Source organism: Erythrolamprus reginae, chromosome 5, assembly GCF_031021105.1.
Source record: "Erythrolamprus reginae isolate rEryReg1 chromosome 5, rEryReg1.hap1, whole genome shotgun sequence".
Taxonomy (NCBI): Eukaryota; Metazoa; Chordata; class Lepidosauria; order Squamata; family Dipsadidae; genus Erythrolamprus; species Erythrolamprus reginae.
The window spans coordinates 78,607,662-78,625,922 of NC_091954.1; the positions used below are offsets into that span (position 1 = coordinate 78,607,662).

The 18,261-nt window shown below is 43.9% G+C and overlaps 1 protein-coding gene and 1 long non-coding RNA gene across 2 annotated transcripts; one reads left to right on the forward strand and one right to left on the reverse strand.

The window, feature by feature from the left end:
- Nucleotides 1–6,457: 6,457 nt before the first annotated feature.
- On the reverse strand, nucleotides 6,458–9,998 carry FOXL2 (forkhead box L2). The gene has a single exon (XM_070754067.1). The coding sequence runs from the start codon at nucleotides 9,678–9,680 to the stop codon at nucleotides 8,514–8,516; it is 1,167 nt and encodes a 388-aa protein (XP_070610168.1). The 5' UTR covers nucleotides 9,681–9,998; the 3' UTR covers nucleotides 6,458–8,513.
- Nucleotides 9,999–10,153: 155 nt separating this feature from the next.
- LOC139168477 (uncharacterized) lies at nucleotides 10,154–17,734 on the forward strand. The gene is made up of 3 exons (XR_011559297.1): nucleotides 10,154–10,216; nucleotides 16,170–16,250; nucleotides 17,417–17,734. It is a non-coding gene; the product is annotated as an uncharacterized lncRNA (long non-coding RNA).
- Nucleotides 17,735–18,261: the final 527 nt, after the last annotated feature.

Here is an 18,261-nt window from a genome sequence, read left to right on the forward strand (position 1 = left end):
ACTTAAGTGTGTACAAAATTGCATTCTGGATCATCAAATCTGCTCAGAAGTTTCCCTGAATTAAATGAGATCTACTCATAGGTAAGTATGCAAAGATTTGTAAATCAAAATTACATGCTTTTATCTTTTTGTAAGTACTACTTAAGTGTGTACAAAACTATATTCTAAATCACCCAAAAGCAGCTAAGAAAGTTTTAACTTCAGTTGCATTCATTAAAGTCTACCTTTGTCATTAGTTCACTGAGAGTTTGAGCCATAAACTACCACAAACAAATACTGTATATTGGTGGATTTGAAACTGATTCAGGCTGCCATCCTGTGGGCAAACTTAAACTGAATGGAAAATTTCTCACTCAAAATGCCTGATAGAAATGCTACTGGTCCAAGTTACCTTTTCTGAAAAGCATAATCCCAAAGCAGTTTTCAGGATTTCTGTTCCAGCAGAATTAATTCAACTATCTTTTAAATGTCACTGATACTGGAATTCCTTTTTTATTCAAACAGTAATTGTGAATTATATTTAAGGTTAGAGCAAACTGGTTTGGGATTAAAAGAAGAAAAAAGATAGTTGAGCTGGTTGATCCTATGCATGCCATGTTCTAAATATATCGGCATATAAGAAAATCTATAAAAATATTTCTTCCAACATTTCAATAGGACCTAAATACACAAGGTTATAGGCAAGAAGTGGAACCAGACATGGATCTTGAGGGGAGTTCAATTCAAGTTTTAAGGACAGTCCCTAATTTATGGCTGTCAGCTAGTTTCCCTTGGACTCAGTAAATTGAAAAGGCTCTTCCTGGGCAGAAGGGCAAAACAATGCTCTGACTTATTTTGCCCTAATCTTAAATATAAATTACACCTCTCAGAAATAAAATCCAGGAGAAATGACTCCTGCACCAACTGGATGCAATCTCCCACTCAAAATTAATAATTAAATCCAGCAATTCCATATAACACTTACTTAGAGGTAATCTACATGGATCCCATAATTACTCTGAGCTAAACATAAATAGGACTGACTTTAGTTCCAAGAATTTCTTTTTGTTCTTTCTTTTCTATTCTAATATTGAAGGAAAATTGAAAAAGCACACAAGGCCCAGTGTGCAATTATGCCTGGTTTACTTTAGAAAACCAGGAGACTGTTCAACAGTGATAAATGGGACATACAGAGGATAAATACACTGAATTAAACCAAAGCATATATTTTCACAATCCAACTGGTATATATAAATATGTGTGTGTGTGTGTGTGTACATATGTTTTTGTAGATTTTCATGGGTATAGGTATGTCGGTCTTGGTGTATTCAGGCCTTTTCCCATGTAGAATTGATAGAAACTTGGCCACGTTTTCATTATCAGTAAAAATACGTTACCCAAACACAAAATGGGAATAGTATTTTCTTATTAAAAAGTCAGCCTTCTTTATTGTGTTTTTCTTGGAAAAAGTGTAATCTTGTATTTAAGATCCCAAACTACAATCTTAAACTGGCTTGAATTCAATGGTTTTAGGCAAGCACAACTTTGGTTTGATGACTCCTGTATTTTGGGGAGACAGAAGGACAAACCCCTTCAAGTGTTGTATTTTCCATGGGACAGTGAAGCAACCTGGCGCTGGTTTGGAAAGGCCAAATCAGCCTTCAACAAGTACTTAGAAACAGGAGCCCATCATCATCCCAGGCAGGTTTATTCAGAATTAAATCCCACTAAATTTAAGAATTTATTCCTGAATAAAAAAACATTGGATACAGTTTTTGGGGAATAAACCCCAATGACTATAGTTGGAGTTAATGCTGAGCAAATTTGCACAGGATCAGGCAGCTGCAATGTTCATCTTTGATTGGTTGTGCCCAGCAACCAAAGTACACTTACAAAGGGACATTACCTGCCTGTACCCCTGTGCCAATTGGTTTCCAAATGGCCATTGCTTGCCCAAATCTAATAGACAAAGCTGTTTCTAATGTATACTGTGTTTAAAGCCAGACAAGAGGGTGGGGAAGATTTTATTGTTTTCACAAATGTATAGGCTTCCTCCCTTTTATTTTTTTATTTGTAGTGAGGTCCCAGTCCTGCCAAGTTCATTTTAGTAAGATTTGCGTAGCTGACTGAAGGTACCCTTTCCCCATCCATCCACTTCCCAGCCATTATTAGATTAAATGTACTTTATCACAGTTGTTGTATAAGTTTAGACTGAAACCATACCCCTTTAGTTGGAGAAAACCTCTTGAATTTAATAGGACTTTACAGCAACAAGGATATTTTTCTAAATATCTACATGGAACAATTGCATAGATTAAAAGTGAGACAAGATAAAAGTTCATTAGTCTAAGGAAACGTAGAACATAACATACTTAACTTGGAAACGTTTAATCAGGGACTTTAATTTCCTTGGATTTCAGTCATTCTTAAATTCGATTCGAGGCCTGTGTGCTGGATCCTAGGGCTTTAAAAGCGACCCACCCCGTCTCTTCGTTCCTTTTCAACCCTCATCTGAACACAAATCTCTAGGGGCATGAATTTATGGGAAGAGAGAGGGGATGCAAAATCAAAGAAAAAACCGGGCAATGAGAAAATCGATTAAACGGTGCAAGCGTCCAACTCCCCAAGTCATGGCATCTCGATTCTCCAAAATATAAGGGAGAAGGTGCTCCTTAGAAGGTCCTGCTGATTTTTCCTGAGCATTCCCTCCCCCGCTTCCAAGAGCATTCCAGTAAATAACTTGTTAATCCCTCGGATCCCCACCGTTTCAGGGTCTTCTCAGAGGCTTGACAAAAAGAGAGAAGGGTCTTCCGCGCGTTTCCCACCCGGAGTAAAAAGTTGCCCTTGTTGCCACTAAGGCATGCCAGAACCTCTCCAGCGCACACGCTCTGAACTACCGCAGTTCATTTGGGAACCGATTTTCGAACCGCGTGTTTTTTGTTTTTTTGTTTTGATCGGGGTTTATTTCCTAAAACATGAGTTTAGGATTTCTGTCTGTAGGATTTTCATGGAGGGAGGGGGAACCGAGCAGAAGGGAGGACGGTATTTCAAAGTTTATTTTGTGCGCATCGAGTATGTGAAAAAGATATTTGTTCATTCGCCCATTTTAGGATGTACTGTCCCGACTTGTTCCCAACACACGCAGCCATCTTTTTCTGTTGTATATCCCGAGGATCCTGCTACCCAATGTTTTTAACACCTGCCTGGCGAGTCCCTTGCTTTGTTAAGAAGACAGTAGCGGCCGCAACAAAATAGATGGCAGCATTCACTTATCTTGAATTTTAAATTTACTTTAGCAGAGTTCGAATAACGCGCCAGTTTGCCATCTCAATTAATGCAAGACAACGTGCGGTGTACATATTTTTACACACTGCTCCCGGTCCGTCCTATTATGGCTTGAGGAACTGGATAACTCCAAATGTTAACTTGGAACCGTTTAATCATGGACTTTTGCTTCACACTTTGATACTTCTGGTCCAGAAATTACCGAACTGAATTTAATAGGCCTTATCCAACACAGGATGGCCAGAGTTTGTATAAAAGAAAATTCCGGAATATCTGAAACCACGAAACCCTCTTGTCTGTTATTTAGGTCGTATTCTCAACTATGGGACAGAAAAACAGAGCCGTAGGATTTAAAGAGCTCAATTTGTTTTAGGAAATCTAGTCTTAAATTCTGGTTCGGTGAAGGTGCCAGCGGACGCTTCTCCATCTATAATACAGTATTTACTTTTGAAATGTAAACTGCACTGGGAGTTAATAGGCTAAGCTGTGTGATTTCTGCTCCTTCTCCAACTCCTGGAGAACTGACCTGGCGAAAGACAAGCGCAGAAGCCCGACCTAAGCTCTCCGACTAGCAGGCGGCGAATGCATCCTCAGCCCTCCCCACCGCCCTATGGCACGGGAGCTCCCCGAGCGCGCATTGCCTGGGGACCTTTTCCCGCTGCCCCGAAAGTCTCTGTGTAGGTGGATCGGGACCCGCGCGGTGTGTGGTTCTCCCTGCCCCTTGAACCGGTTCTGTCGGAGCCTCGAGGTCTGAGCGAGTGGAGCGGCTTTTCCTTTCGCACCAGAAAAGCGCTTCTCCTTCAGAAACGACGCCTCGCCCTTCCTTCCCAGGGCCGATTTGATGAACAGTTCCCACACGCGGGGTTACTGGTCGCCTTCCCGACCATCTCTATTCAGACGATTACCAAAGCGATTGTATCGCAGAAAGCAAGGCGGGCCCCCAACACTCTCCGCAAGGCCGCTCCGAAGCAAGCTGTGCGCGAACCGCAGCACTAACCAGAAGAGATTCAGCCCACTTCCAAGCAGTGTTCTCTCTAAAAATTTTTTGGGGTGGGCGGAAAAGTATAGTGTCTGAGCGGCAGTCCCTTCGGGACTGGGCGACACAGAAATAATAATAAAATTTCCCTCTCGGCTTCTGGGCAGGTTTGGAAAACTCTGAGTTGATGATGATTTTTAAGTGAGCGATTGCTCACTGCTCAGCTTAGAGGGAACTATGCTTCCAAGGTGTCCCCCCTTTTTTTCGGACTCCGAGTTTTTGGGAGGATTAAGTGCCTTCCTGGCCAAGGCACCGGCTTTACTTGGTTGGAGGACTTTAGCCCGGCTATCTCCTTTGGCATGAGTGGGGAGGAGGCCTTCGCCTTTCCCCGTCGACTAAAAGAAAGGGGCAGAAAGTCAAATGTAGCCCGTCCAGATTACATTAATAACTTCCAGTAAAAACCAAGCGCCAGGGCCTCCTCCACTTGGAGTCTCTGTCCGACTTTCATTTAGACTATATTAGACATTAGGGAGCTATTATAAAAATTATACATTGCCGTAGACAATTGGGCAATTACGCATTAGGCAAATACATGACTGCCTAAGTGTGCCTTCGTTCCTTGGCCATCTTATAACGCGGGGGAGGGGGGACCCGAGGCTGAGTTCACATCACAATCATAACCTACGCTTTAATAAAACACAACAAAGGTCAAGTAAACCACATTAAGTCATTAGAGTGTTTTGGGAGGGCAGCTAGGACACAGGTGAACATGTTTCAGGCAGCTAAAAATCCGTTAAAAGATAACATGAGAAATACACGGCCAAAAGCACTGCCCAAGCGTTTCATTTGCGTAAGTTGTTATGGAAACAGAAGACTAAAATCTGCAAGGTGCCACATGCAAACACTGTTGGAAAGAATGCGATACATTTAGGGCACAATTCCAGTGTCCATCCCCCAAACATCTACTTTGTACCACCATCAAATGGGAATAATTGAATATAGCTCTTCCTACATGAAACGAGGGAAGAGGCAAAGCCACCCAATCTCATATAATTTATCTTCAAATGAAGCAGCACTTTGGCAAATAGGTCCCACTGAATTCGTTGGGATTTATTTCTTTTAAAAAGTGCTTCTTCTGGGTAGGGCTGCAAATATTCTTATCAGTCGTTTGATATTATATATGTATAGTGACCCTACATAATAAATATATTTTTTGAAATGCTCTTACTCTCTGAAATAAAAAGAATATGATCACCAGCTATTTTCCCACTTATATTTTACAGACCTCTGGCCTACATTTGCCTGAATTTTTTGTGATATAGGTAAAAGATGTTGAAATCATACATATATTACAAGAAAGAAAGAAAAATATAATGCTAAAATAAAAGGGCTACTAGGTATTGCCTCCCCCCCCAGCATATGCTCACTATTAAAAAAAATCCACCTGGATTAACTCTGAAATGAAGATCTTTGCAAGCAAGGTCTGCTTTTTTGCATGGATAGACTTAGAACAACTTCGAAGTGATAATTATTTTTTTCAAGCCCCATACTAACACCACTTTGGACAGTCAGTCACCAAACCAGATCACAATCTTCTGAAATTAGATTCCCCCAGGTATCCTGCCATTACTTTAAAGGAGATGTAATTCCACATAAATACTGGTAGAAAGAGGCTTTTGTAATGTAAGCAAAGGACCCTAAAAGCTTCACACCTCAGATGTATTTCTGAGTAAATGTAAAATTAAGACCACTGGACCATAAGTATTCCTGGCCTGATCATCATGACATGGAAACAAAAAAAAAATCATTTCAGAGGACTTTACATATTAGTACTATTCCAAATGCTTTAGATCCATCCAGTCATTTAAAGAAGCTTTAACAAAATCCCTATAAATAACATTGCTAGCTGGGGCAGATATTTCAATAATATTTTCAGATGATTATAATTATTATTACTATTATAACGGAGGTATGTATTTTTGTTTTTGTTTTGAATACCAAATTCCAGGCACGAAAGTGGAAAATTATATAAGTAAATTCTAAACTTTCTACTCAACCTTAGCAGATTTTGTAGCAAATTATTCACTTTAGCAAATTTTGTAGCAAATTATTCACTTTAGAGAATAATGACATTTTAAAAGATCTGCAGTATTTGACAAATAATGGAACAAAAGAAAATCAAACATAAAAGAGAAAAAATGAACATTTTATTGGAGACTATATATGAAGGGATATACAGAAAAAGTGCTAGTTATTCTAAAAAAACCGTTGGTCCCAGAAAGGCACAATACCAAAACAGCTTGCTTACAAAAGTATTTAAGCAAACTGCTATGAGTCCCCCCTTTCCCTATTAATACATTTTCTGTTCATCTTCGCAAAAGAAGAGGAAGCAGAGGACCACCCATGAAAATTAAATTACAGGCAAAATAGTTTCAGTTTAAAAAAGATTAAAAATATTCTGAATTCCCATGTGGAGGCTAAGATATGGGTGTGTGTGTGCATAAAACAGCATCATGCAAAAAAAGTCTCCATTATTACTACTATTCATAATAATAAAGAATAGCTTTGTTTTATCCAAATAATTTTAGTATAAAGTTTATCAAGTGTAAACTTACTTTATCTTGAGAAAATACTATTTTCTTTTTGTAAAAAAATACATATACATATACAATTGTTTTAAACTTGTTCTTAAAATCCCTTCCCCTTTCAAACCAACTTGGCTATAAGTTGCCCCAAGAAGGAGCCTTTCTGGTAAAATATAGTGCCCAAATAAGTACTTTTTTGGACAGTGATATTAAGATTTGAAGAAGTGCATTGTCCCCTTCCTCCACCATTGGGGTCACATTTCACAAGTTTATGCCAAAAGAAAGGCGAAGTTAACGTCTAGTGCTTTCTATTATTCGTATTAGCCAATCTGTTCAAGATGCAGGCATTTAAAATATCCCACCTTCTAGATTTCAAACAGTTATCTCCAGCAATTATCCATTCTAATCAGATTAATCCCATTAATACAAACCTCTTCTCAACTTTAAACATCCCTAAACTTGTTGAAACTCAAGTACTCAAGTGCCCAAATTAATACCTACCGAGCCAGAAAATTGAAAACAACAAGCTTTGAAACCGACTGTAAACCACAGTACAGTGGAATGAAATTCTAAACGTTTCAGGAAATTTATATTCACAAAAAACGTGTTAGCCATTCTTGGAAACAATTTTTGAAAAATCCTAATGAATTTAGTGTGCTTTACATTTTTTAGAATGTAAGTCTAAAAAAGGATTGTGAATTGCGTTAAAATTATTCCTGGTTAAATTTCCAAGCGGAAATCTTTCTGATATAAACACTTCAAATTAAAAGGGCCGATTCAATAGGATTTACAGCCATCGCCACGCTAGATAACTGAAGTTCAAACACAATTTAATATGTTTATATTCCAAATAATCTAACGTGGCCTTTACCGGCTTTTAAAGTTTGGTGGTTTAGTTGTTCTGAGCAGGAGATGAAGATGTTGATTCGACACCTCTCATCTGCAGCCGTGACCCTAATCGTTTCGTAATTCTTGTTTACCCAAATATGGATTTTTCTCCTGATTTTCTTCGGTTTGAATTTTAACCCTGTTTAAACTCACCATGCAAAAGCGGACGCCTCTGCAATTAAGACCCACGTTATGATCTTAAAAAACATTACTTACTCCCAACTCTCTCCCTGCTTCTGCAAAGTAAATTCGGGATATAACCACGGCAAAGGACGGCTTCTTCTACTAACAGTCTTGATCCGTGTTGTATCGCCAGTGTTATTTATAAAGCAACTAAAAATAAAATTAAAAAATCCAGAGGCGACTTTAGCTTTATTAGGGCCTGTACTAGGGAGATTGTACTAACCTCTGCGTGGTCTAACCCGCCCCCCACTAAAAACTAGTGACCGAGAGGAGGATTTACATCCATAAGCCGAGCTACTCGAAGCAGAGGAGGAGGAGGAAGAGGAAGGAAAAGTCCTTGGGCGCGTCGCAGTTGCCTTCACCTGCAGCCACAGCGGATCCATAGAGCTGCAAAAGACGCGGAGTTTTGTTGGTTTTTTGGGGGTGTCTGTGTGTGTCTTTCTCCGCTGAAAGTGACTGCATGCACCGGCATGGGGAGGTGGGGAGAAGGAAAATGATGGGGAAAGGCGATCCAAGCTTTACTTCAGGGGAAAAAAAACACCTCTTTAATTCGGAGCGCTGGGGAAGAAAGGGGGTCGGTAGACTGCGGGACGCCCCCTGGGCCCTCGCCGGCCTCCTCAGAGGTCTATCCGGGGGTGCAAGGCGCTGTGTTTGGTGTCGTGGTCCCAATAGGAACAGTGCATCATGGCCAGCTCAGGCGGCTGGCGCGCGCAGGCGAACTGCAGGCCGGCGGCGGCGGCTCCGTTGGGCGCTGCTTGAGGGGAAGGGTTTCCCGCCGAAGCGGCCGCCGCCGCCGCCGCAGCCGCCGCCACCGCCGCCGCGCCCAGCTGCTGGGCCGTGTGGTGGTGGTGGTGATGGTGGTGATGGGCGTGCGGGTGGTGGTGGTGGGCGTGCGGGTGGTGGTGTGCATGGTGGTGGCCCATGCCGTTGTACGAGTTCACCATGGCGGGGAGGCGCGAGTAATGGCCGTAGGCCGAGGAGGCGCCGGCGGGCCCGGCCGAAAGCCCCATTCCCTTCACGGCGCTGACAGGACTGCCGCCGTTGCCACCAGGGCTGCCTCCGCTGCCGCCTGCTTCCACGGCCGCCATTTGACAGGCCCCGTAGGTGGCGGCTGAGGGCGCCTGAGGCGGCGGCGGTGCGGGTTGCGCCAAGGACCAGGAAGCCGCGGCGTTGAGGAAAGGCGCCTGCAAGTACTTGGCGGGCGGCGCCGTGAGGTAACCGTAGCCGGCCGCCTCAGCCGCGGCACCGAACAGGCTCTTGCCCGGCTGGAAGTGGCCCGTGGGCGGGCGGAAGGGCCTTTTCATGCGTCGGCGTCGGCGGTAGTTGCCCTTCTCGAACATGTCCTCGCAGGCCGGGTCGAGCGTCCAGTAGTTGCCTTTGCGCTCTCCGCCGCCCTCTCGCGGCACTTTGATGAAGCACTCGTTGAGGCTGAGGTTGTGGCGGATGCTGTTCTGCCAGCCCTTCTTGTTCTTCTCGTAGAAGGGGAACTTGCTGATGATGTACTGGTAGATGCCCGACAGCGTCAGGCGCTTCTCGGCGCTCTCGCGGATGGCCATGGCGATCAGCGCCACGTAGGAGTAGGGCGGCTTCTGAGTCGGGTCGCTCTTCTCTGAAGCCGCCGCCGCCGCTGCCGCCGCAGTTCCCATGGACGACGGCGCCTTGCTGGAAGCCGGGCTCAGCTCGCCTTTGACCGCCGCCGTCTCGCCTCCGCCCGCCTCCTTGGCCCGGTACAGGAGAGCCACCGTGTCCTCGGGCGGAGGGTCCTGGAAGCTGGTGGTCATCATGGCCCACCACCACCACCACCTGCTGCTGCCGCGGCTCCCGTCGGAAGGTGACGGCGGCTTAACGAGGGACAGCTCTCCGCCGCGCCAACCTTCCTCCTCCTCGAGGGCGGCGGCGGCGGCTCCGGCTCCCCCAGGAAAGATCGGCTCCAGCAGACCAACCCCGCCCGCTGCCTTTTCAGTTCTCTGGTGGGCTTTGCCGCCCTCCGCTTTGCCGTCTCTGGTGTTCCAAGCGGGCGGGTGGCCGGCGCAGGGTCTTTTCTCATCCGCAGGCTCCGCTATCTAGTCGCGGCTCTTGCGAAGTAGCTCTTTTCTGATTTGTATGGGCTCCGGCCAGTTCCGCTTTCGTCAGGAGGCTTCTCTCTCTTTCCCCCACCTCTACTACGCTCCTCACACCCCACCCCACCGCGTCGCCCCCCTCCCACCTTCCAGCCCTCCCCCCAATCTTGGGAGCCAGCTGGGCACGGGCGAGTTCATGGCAAAGTCACATTGCGCGAGAAAGGACACCCCAACCAGGAAATCGTCTGCGTAAGCCGAAGGTGGGGGTCGTGGAGCGAGGGGAAGTGGGGGGGGGATGCGGTGGGGGGGACAAACGCGCGCACACAGGCGCGCAACAAATGGGGGGAAGCACTAAAGCACTTTTTTGTTTTTGCCGGGTGCTGCTGTTGCAGGGGACGGAAAATTGGGTGGTTGGTGATGCTGGTGGTGGTGGGGAAGGCACTAAAAAAACAATCTTTCCCCTGCTTCTGCAAGGCGATCTCCTGAGGAGTAGGGGCTTTCTTCGAGCGCAGCGGTAGAGATGGAAGCCAGGAATAGGGGCTTGAAAAAGTATTTTTTTAAAATAAAAAGGTCGAGAGAGCCCTGCCTCGGGGAAGCCGGGTTGCAATAAACTTGCGGGCGAAGGAGCTTCTCTGCAAACTTTGCTACTTATTAACGGAGGCAGGGCTTGGAACCTGGGACAAGCGCTGCGCCCCCGAATGAAAAGGTTGTAAAGGCCATTTAATAAGCGCGCTCCGGGATTGACAGTTGTGCGTTTTCCATTCTGCACCTTCTCACTCAGACGGATCGCTCAGTAGGACTGGCTGACCTGGCCAGGTGACATCTGTCTTCGGAGCCAAACTGCCCTTTAACTCCCACGCGTAGTAATGCTGTATTGTTACAGCATCTTTCATGGCTTTAGGTTTCATCTCCAGTTTTAAAAAGAAAGGAAAAGCCCTCCGGCCATAAAGTCCGGGTTGGCTTCTCTAGTCTAGGCGCTTGCAAAATAGGCTGTTGGAGAGAGTTGATTTCAAAGGCACTCTTTGCAGGTGTGAACATATAGGCAGTTGGGGCAAAAGGCGGGGGGATGAAACAGGAAAGCGGAGGCGGGGCAGAGCGAGGTGGTTTTCTGCAGGGCGATTGCTACAGGCCACAACCAGCGCCCATCTTCTCTGGGCCTGGGTCTCTACTCAAACTTCTGAATCCCTTCTGGGAAATACACCCCCCCCCCAAAACTCGAGATCTCGATCAGGCTTTTGGAGTAAAGCTGGTTACTGAAGGGGCTGCTGTGTGTTAGTTTTCCAAGTTGTTCCAATAGGGTCCCTCCCCCTGTGTTTTCCTCCCGACCTGTAAACCTGACGTTGTTCACCTGAACAGCCGCCGCACACGAGGCAGCCGACAGCCGAAGGGCAGATGCGTCATCCGGTCTTATGCCGGCTTAAGTGCCTCGGTGCGGCAGGAAAGGGAGTGCACGTCGGAAAGGGAATTTACGAGTCTGACTTCCAGATTCCTTTCCTAACTAGCGTCTTTGTTTATTCCGGCCTGACAATACAAATCTTAAATACGAAAAGCCTCATCTTTACAAAAGGCTATAGGGAAATTCTGAATGATTTCCTTCAGTGTTAAAAGAAAATAGACAATGTAAATATTTATTGTTTCGTGTTTAGCCAGTTACATTTTTGAAGAAAGGTAACTTGATCTTATCAAAGCTTCTGCCAAAATAATTCTTTAATTCAGTGGAATTATTCCTATGTTTAGTGTGTCTACCATAGTCACTTAAGCATTATTTTTATAATTAAATAACTGGGAAAATTTAGTAACTTTTTATTGGAAAGCATAAGAGTTAATTGGAGGCTCACTTGTCCGCCTCCCAAGTTAGATGTCAAAAATACTGAATATGTATTGTATACTCACGTTTACATTCACGTCTTTATAGTAATTTATGGACCTATTTTTGTGTGTGCTATTTATATACATTTATATATTTTTTGTATGTACGCTGCCAAAGAACATGGACCATTGTTACAAACTATTCATCAAAGCTGGGAGCGAATACCATTGAATTCAAAGGCACTGGCTTTTCATTGATCCTACACAATAAGATCAATTTCATACGATTTATTCAAAGTTAGAAATATCTAATAATAAACAGTAGAACTCTAATAGTGTGCATGCTTATTGGATTTCAGTAAAACCATTTCAGTAACAGATATTTGCAATATTAATTACATTGATTACACTCTTCAAAACGGATTGGAAAAAAGTTTCAGATTGGTGTAGCGTAATAATAGAGTTTTATTCAGAAAGACACTCTAAATTTCTAATGAAATTTATTGTCAAATTAAGATGCTTGATACCGGAACGATGACAATATTGTGATATTTTTTTAAAAGAAGGGTGAAGGTGTTTTTCTGACTTAAAAAAGTCAACATTTGAATTGTATTCAGAGAGCCAAGGCTGGTTGCTTTTTAAAATCTAGAAACAAAATCCAGAAGTTCTAATTAGCGGAGTGGCACCTAACCTTCCCTTATATTTGATTAGTGATTAAAGCGATTGAAACGCTCCATAAAAATAAATCTATCAAGGAGAAATGCATGGTTGGAAATGACATGTTTTAATGGAAATGCTAAAAATAATCTTTACCATTATTTTGCCAAAATCAGTGGTGACACTTCGCTCATTGGTACCCATCCCGAATCCATAAATCTATTTTATAAAACTATCTATAAGGATACTGCATCTCTCACATTCAGATCACTGTTGCTGTGAAATTTCAAGTCCTCGAATCAAGTGTGCGTGCGAGAAAAACAATTTTTGTGACCTCCTTTTCTTTTAATCGTTGATGGTGAGCCGGATGGTCGCCTACAAATGGTGTAGATTCAAATACTTTTTTAAAAAAACAAACCAAAACACTAATTGCCTTTCCTCGCAGCCAGACGGGTTTCTGAACCAAGCAGGCAGGGGGACGAACCCTCTGTGACTTCCAATCCCGGGCGGATTCCTTCCTTAATCCAAAAACCCTTTGGAGCCTGGGGGTAGGAATGCCCTCCGGCCTCTGTCGCAGCTTTGCCCCTGGGTCTGAAAAGTGCCAGTGTCCGGCCTCAGCGGAAACCAAGCCGGGGAGCCCGCTGAGATTCTGAACCGCTGCTGCTCTTTTGAGGTCGGCGGTGTTTAGCTTAGTTAGGGCCAGTTCTTCCCTTGACCACCCAAGCCGGCCAGGACTGCTTCGCACTCCCCCCTCCTCCTGTGGATTTTCTTCCACAGGCAGAGAGGGACGTGTGGTGGCCCCCGTGGCTTTGAGTGCTAGCGGAGCCCAGCGCAATTCTGCTACTGCACCTGGGCGGGTAGCAAAATCGCGGGCGGACACGCAGGTGCGCAAGTGGCTCGCCCCCGTGGCTCTGAGTGCTAGCGCAGTGTTTCCCAACCTTGGCCACTTGAAGAGATCTGGACTTCAACTCCCAGAATTCCCCAGCCAGCATTCGCTGGCTGGGGAATTCTGGGAGTTGAAGTCCAAATATCATCAAGTGGCCAAGGTTGGGAAACACTGTGCTAGCGGAGCCTAGCGCAATGACGCTACTGCACCTGGGCAGGTAGCAGGGGCGTCTCCGCGCGCAATTTTGCTACCTGCCCAGGTGCAATAGCGTCATTGCGCTGGGCTCCGCTAGCACTCAGAGCCACGGGGGCGAGCACGCCTCACCGTCCCACCTTAGCAGCCCACCTCTGTCCACAGGTATAGCAGTAGCAGCAAAAGTAGTAGCAGCAGCGGAGCCTTGTTGTGACACGTGTCCGCGCCTTTACCAACTACAGATCCCTGCCCGTCCCAAGCTTAGAAAAATCAACTGTGTGGAAGAGGGGCGCAAAACCCAGCGCGTTCCGCCACAAGAAAGCTTGCTTCTCTCCCCACTTCCCTACGCCACTCCTCCAAAGAGATTTGATGTGCCATCCAAGGCAGAAGCAGGGCAGAAATGGAGAGGAGGGTTAGGCAGCGCTTTCTTGCACGCACCGGTCAGCAACTTTATAAGCCGAGGTTGCGCTTTCGCTTCGGCAGTTCATCCCCAGCTCGCCCGCCCCTCTTTGGCTTCCCTCTCTCTCCCTCGCCCCCATCTGGTCAGTCGAAGGCCGCTTGGGCGTCCCTAACGGAGAACCTTCAGAGAAAACAGGAGCCGCTCGGGAACGGTGGGGCTCGGTTTCCCTTTTACAGAAGCGATCAGGGAACGCTGGAGAGGTTCGGTTCCTAAGCTCCTTCGTGCGCTCGTCCAGAACCTCGTGGAACTGTCTACATGGCGCCGGAGGGAGGCACGGACGCTGTTGAAATAAAAAATAGCTTCCCTTGGGCATGATGATGATGATGATGATGATGATGATGATGATGATGATGATGATGATGATGATGATAATAATAATAATAATAATAATAATAATTTATTAGATTTGTATGCCACCCCTCTCCGAAGACTCGGGGCGGCTCACAATAATGTGACAATGTAGCAAATCTAATATTAAAAAAAGCATCTAAAAACCCATTATTTAAAAAGCATACAACACAAGCATATCATACATAAAACTATATAAGCCTGGGGAGATGTCTCAATTCCCCCATGCCTGGCGATACAGGTGGGTCTTAAGTAATTTGCGAAAGACAAGGAGGGTGGAGGCAGTTTTAATCTCTGGGGGGAGTTGATGGTGGTGGTTTTACACTGATTTCTTTGAGCCCATGGTTGGCATTTTTACGTTTTTATTTACCGGACGTCTCCTGCCCTATACCTCCCAGAGACTAATAAGATCACATAGGATTGGCCATCTCCGGGTCTCACCCACTAAGCAAACAGGGCCTCGAGAGAGGGCCTTCTCTGTGGCCACCCCGGCTCTATGGAACCAATTCTCTCTCTCCCCCCATGTCCGTACTTCTCCCACACTGTTGGCCTTCCGAAAGGCTACAAAGACCTGGCTTTGCCGGCAGGCCTAGGGGCCATGAATTTACATCTTTCATGGCAAAATCATATTGAATGATATGTTGTGTTGTTTGGATTGCTGAGTTGTAAGTTTTTACTGGAGTTATTGTTTTAATTAATATTGGACTTCTTTTTATTGTTAATTGTATTTTTATACACTGCTCAAAAAACAATAAAGGGAACACTTAAACAACAGAATTCCTACTATCCGCTTATTTAAAATATGGGCAACAATTGTATGTAACATCAGAATTAGCAGTTTCTAACAAGGATGACATTACTATAATAATAATAACAACCAACATAACATCCCGATATAGGGTGAAAGTAAACACCCAACCTCTCTGAATCTCAAATTTCATGGCTTTTATATGCTTAAGAACAGGGGCAAGCAGATTGAAAGCCTAAACTTGAGAAAATATCAATTTGCAGCCCATTTCACAGAAATTCATACTGAGCTTGGGTGAGTGGCATTCGTCAGCAGATCGGTGATCATAGACTTAACCCTGGATTCTAATTAGAGATCCAATTAAATCCATATAGAAGATATGGTACTATTTGCTCTATTCAATATTAGTTTGGTTGGAATTATTAGGACTGGGCTTGTAGTCAACTTTATTAAACAGCAACCCTAGGTTAATTTACCTGGGATTTTATTCTGCTGAATTTAGGAGAAAAGCCTGAGCTTTTAGGCTTTAGACTGATCCAATGTTCAAAACTGTTTGTAATGTAGCTAATGTACCAAACAGGCATCAAGAAATATTGGGAAAAGATTGGGTCTCTCTCTCTTTCTCTTGCTCTCCCTCTCCCTCCCTCATTCCCTCCCTCCCCCTTCCCCTCCCAATATGTGCAGGAGGTCACCGGCAAGAAAGTTTTTTCTGTAGTAAAATAGGCTTTACTGCATTTAGGATGAGAATAAGGCCCATTTAGGATTTTCTCCATATCATAAGGAATTCTACTCCTTATGTTGAGAGTATGCTGTTAATTATGAGAGATGCAAGAAGCTTAAAAGTGGCGTATTGTAATCCATCAGTTCTTGGACAGTTCAGGAAACAGCAAGAAGGGACAATCACTTTCTTTTCATTGAAACAACTTGGGCTCAGGAAATATTAATTGCTTTCCATCACAAAGATTGACAGATAACGGTGTGTCCAATTGTTTAACTGAATAACAGTAAATTGCAATTTATGGAAGTCATGGGACATAAGAATTTCCTGGGATGAAGATGATGTTGATGATAATGTTGATGATGGTGTACCAATTATTTACTGGATTCTTTTAGTTAACCCTGCGTGAACAATCCAGCAGCCCACAGTTACCTAGGAAGTAAACCGTGCTGGACACAATGGAGTTGACTTCTCCAGTAAGTACCCATTAAATTATGATAAAGCAAGCACTCATGTTCCAACTCTTAAATATTGTTCCAACTCTTAAATATTTACAAGTATAGCACATTAAATTAAAGAGGCTACAGAGTTAAACATTAAGATCTATCGAAACAATTTATCAATTAGACTCAGGCCATTTCGTGTAAAGTTATTCCAAATATAATAAGCAATTTTGGCTAATCTAGATTACATTTCTCATATTTTGGCCGAATGGAAACTGAAATTTTATCTGTATTACACACAAACAAACGCTAACCACAACAATGAAAAGAAATCTGTTAAACTTTAATATGCCAATTACTTATCTTCCACTATTAAAGTATACAACAATTAATATAAATCAGAGGAGAAATTGAGAATTTTAAAATTACCCCAAAAGTCCTATTGTCCTTTCAACAATATGTAACTGCTTCTTAAATATTATTAAAGTTAGTGATAAGTTCTCTGCAGGACAATAATGTTATGAATGCCTGAATCCTTTTAACCACTGAATGGATTATATATTTTGGAGGAGAAAAAGTATAAGCAAAGATTGACTAACTAGATCAGAAAATATTCGTATCCTAAGGATGCCTTATTTAACCCTTTAAGTATCCTCCTCCCCCACCCCCACCCCCGACGATCTGCATTATGGGAAAAGACTATTTCTCACTAGAACAGTACTGGGAAAGTAAATCAGAGCACTTAAATAAAGCCAAACTATCCTTTCTGTCACTGTAGGCACTGCGACCAAGCGGATATTTTAGATTTTAAGTAAACATGGCAACGAAATTTACCTTTTGGATAGTGTAGTCGGAAACATTTTGCCCCTTCTTAAATGCCAGGTTATCCCTCAATCTATCACTTCAAAGGTAATTCTGTCTCAAAAAACGAATGAACCCGAAATCCTTTTTTACTTGTTTCATTTCAGGACGCGTCTAAGCCGCTTCTGTCCCAACTCTTAACTTTCCCGACTCCAAAAGAGTCAGAACGCAGGGGCTTCAATCTGTCCTGGGAACGCCAAAGCCTCTGGCTTAGTTAGAGAAGAGACCAGGACATAGTGTTTACTCACGCCGTCGGCCGGCTGTTTTGGGGAGGTGTTCGGCAGGACGCGAGGTAACCAGGGTACGTTTTAAATCGACTTTTGCTTTGCAATTTGTAGATCCCGGGTTTTCCATTTGCCACTTTCAGACGTGGACTCTTGAAAACTTGTCATTTCGCAAGAAAGAAGTCTACTTGTGAGTCCTTATCACAAGAGGGCGGTGAAAATATTTACTGACCCCTCGCATCCTGGACATAAACTGTTTCAAGTCCTACCCTCAAAGCCTCGCTACAGAGCACTGCACACCAAGACAACTGGACACAAGAACAGCCCCCCCCCCCAAACGCCATCACTCTATTAAACAAATAATGCCCTAAACACTGTCAAACTTTTTACTAAGTCTGCATTTTTATTTCTACTAGTTTTTTCTCATTATTCCTATTACCCTTCGTCCCACTTAGGATTGTATGACTGTAACTTGCAGCTTGTATCCTAAGATTTTTATTAATATTGTTTCTTCCTTGATTATTTGACCCCTATGGCAATCATTAATTGTTGTACCACATGATTCTTGACTAGTCTATATTTTCTTTTATGTACACTGAGAGCATGTGCACCAAGACAAATTCCTTGTGTGTCCAATCACACTTGGCCAATAAAGAATTCTATTCTATTCTATTATCTAACCCTCTTGTGTTCTCTTCTCCCAGTCTCTTGAAAAGAAGGAACCCAGATTTACACAGGTTAACCTCAGCAAGACCAAACTACAGGAGAATGTAATCTTCCCAAGAGGAAAAACCACAGGGTTTCTTTTCCCTGTGGATCTGTACCTGTCACCTCCCTCCTTCATTTCCTATTTTCAACATGTCTGTTACACCAAGAGTTTTGAGAATGATTTGCCTTCCCACAGTCCTCTGTCTTTTCCTCCTATAAACTTGCCATGTTTTATTTTAAGACTCCAAATT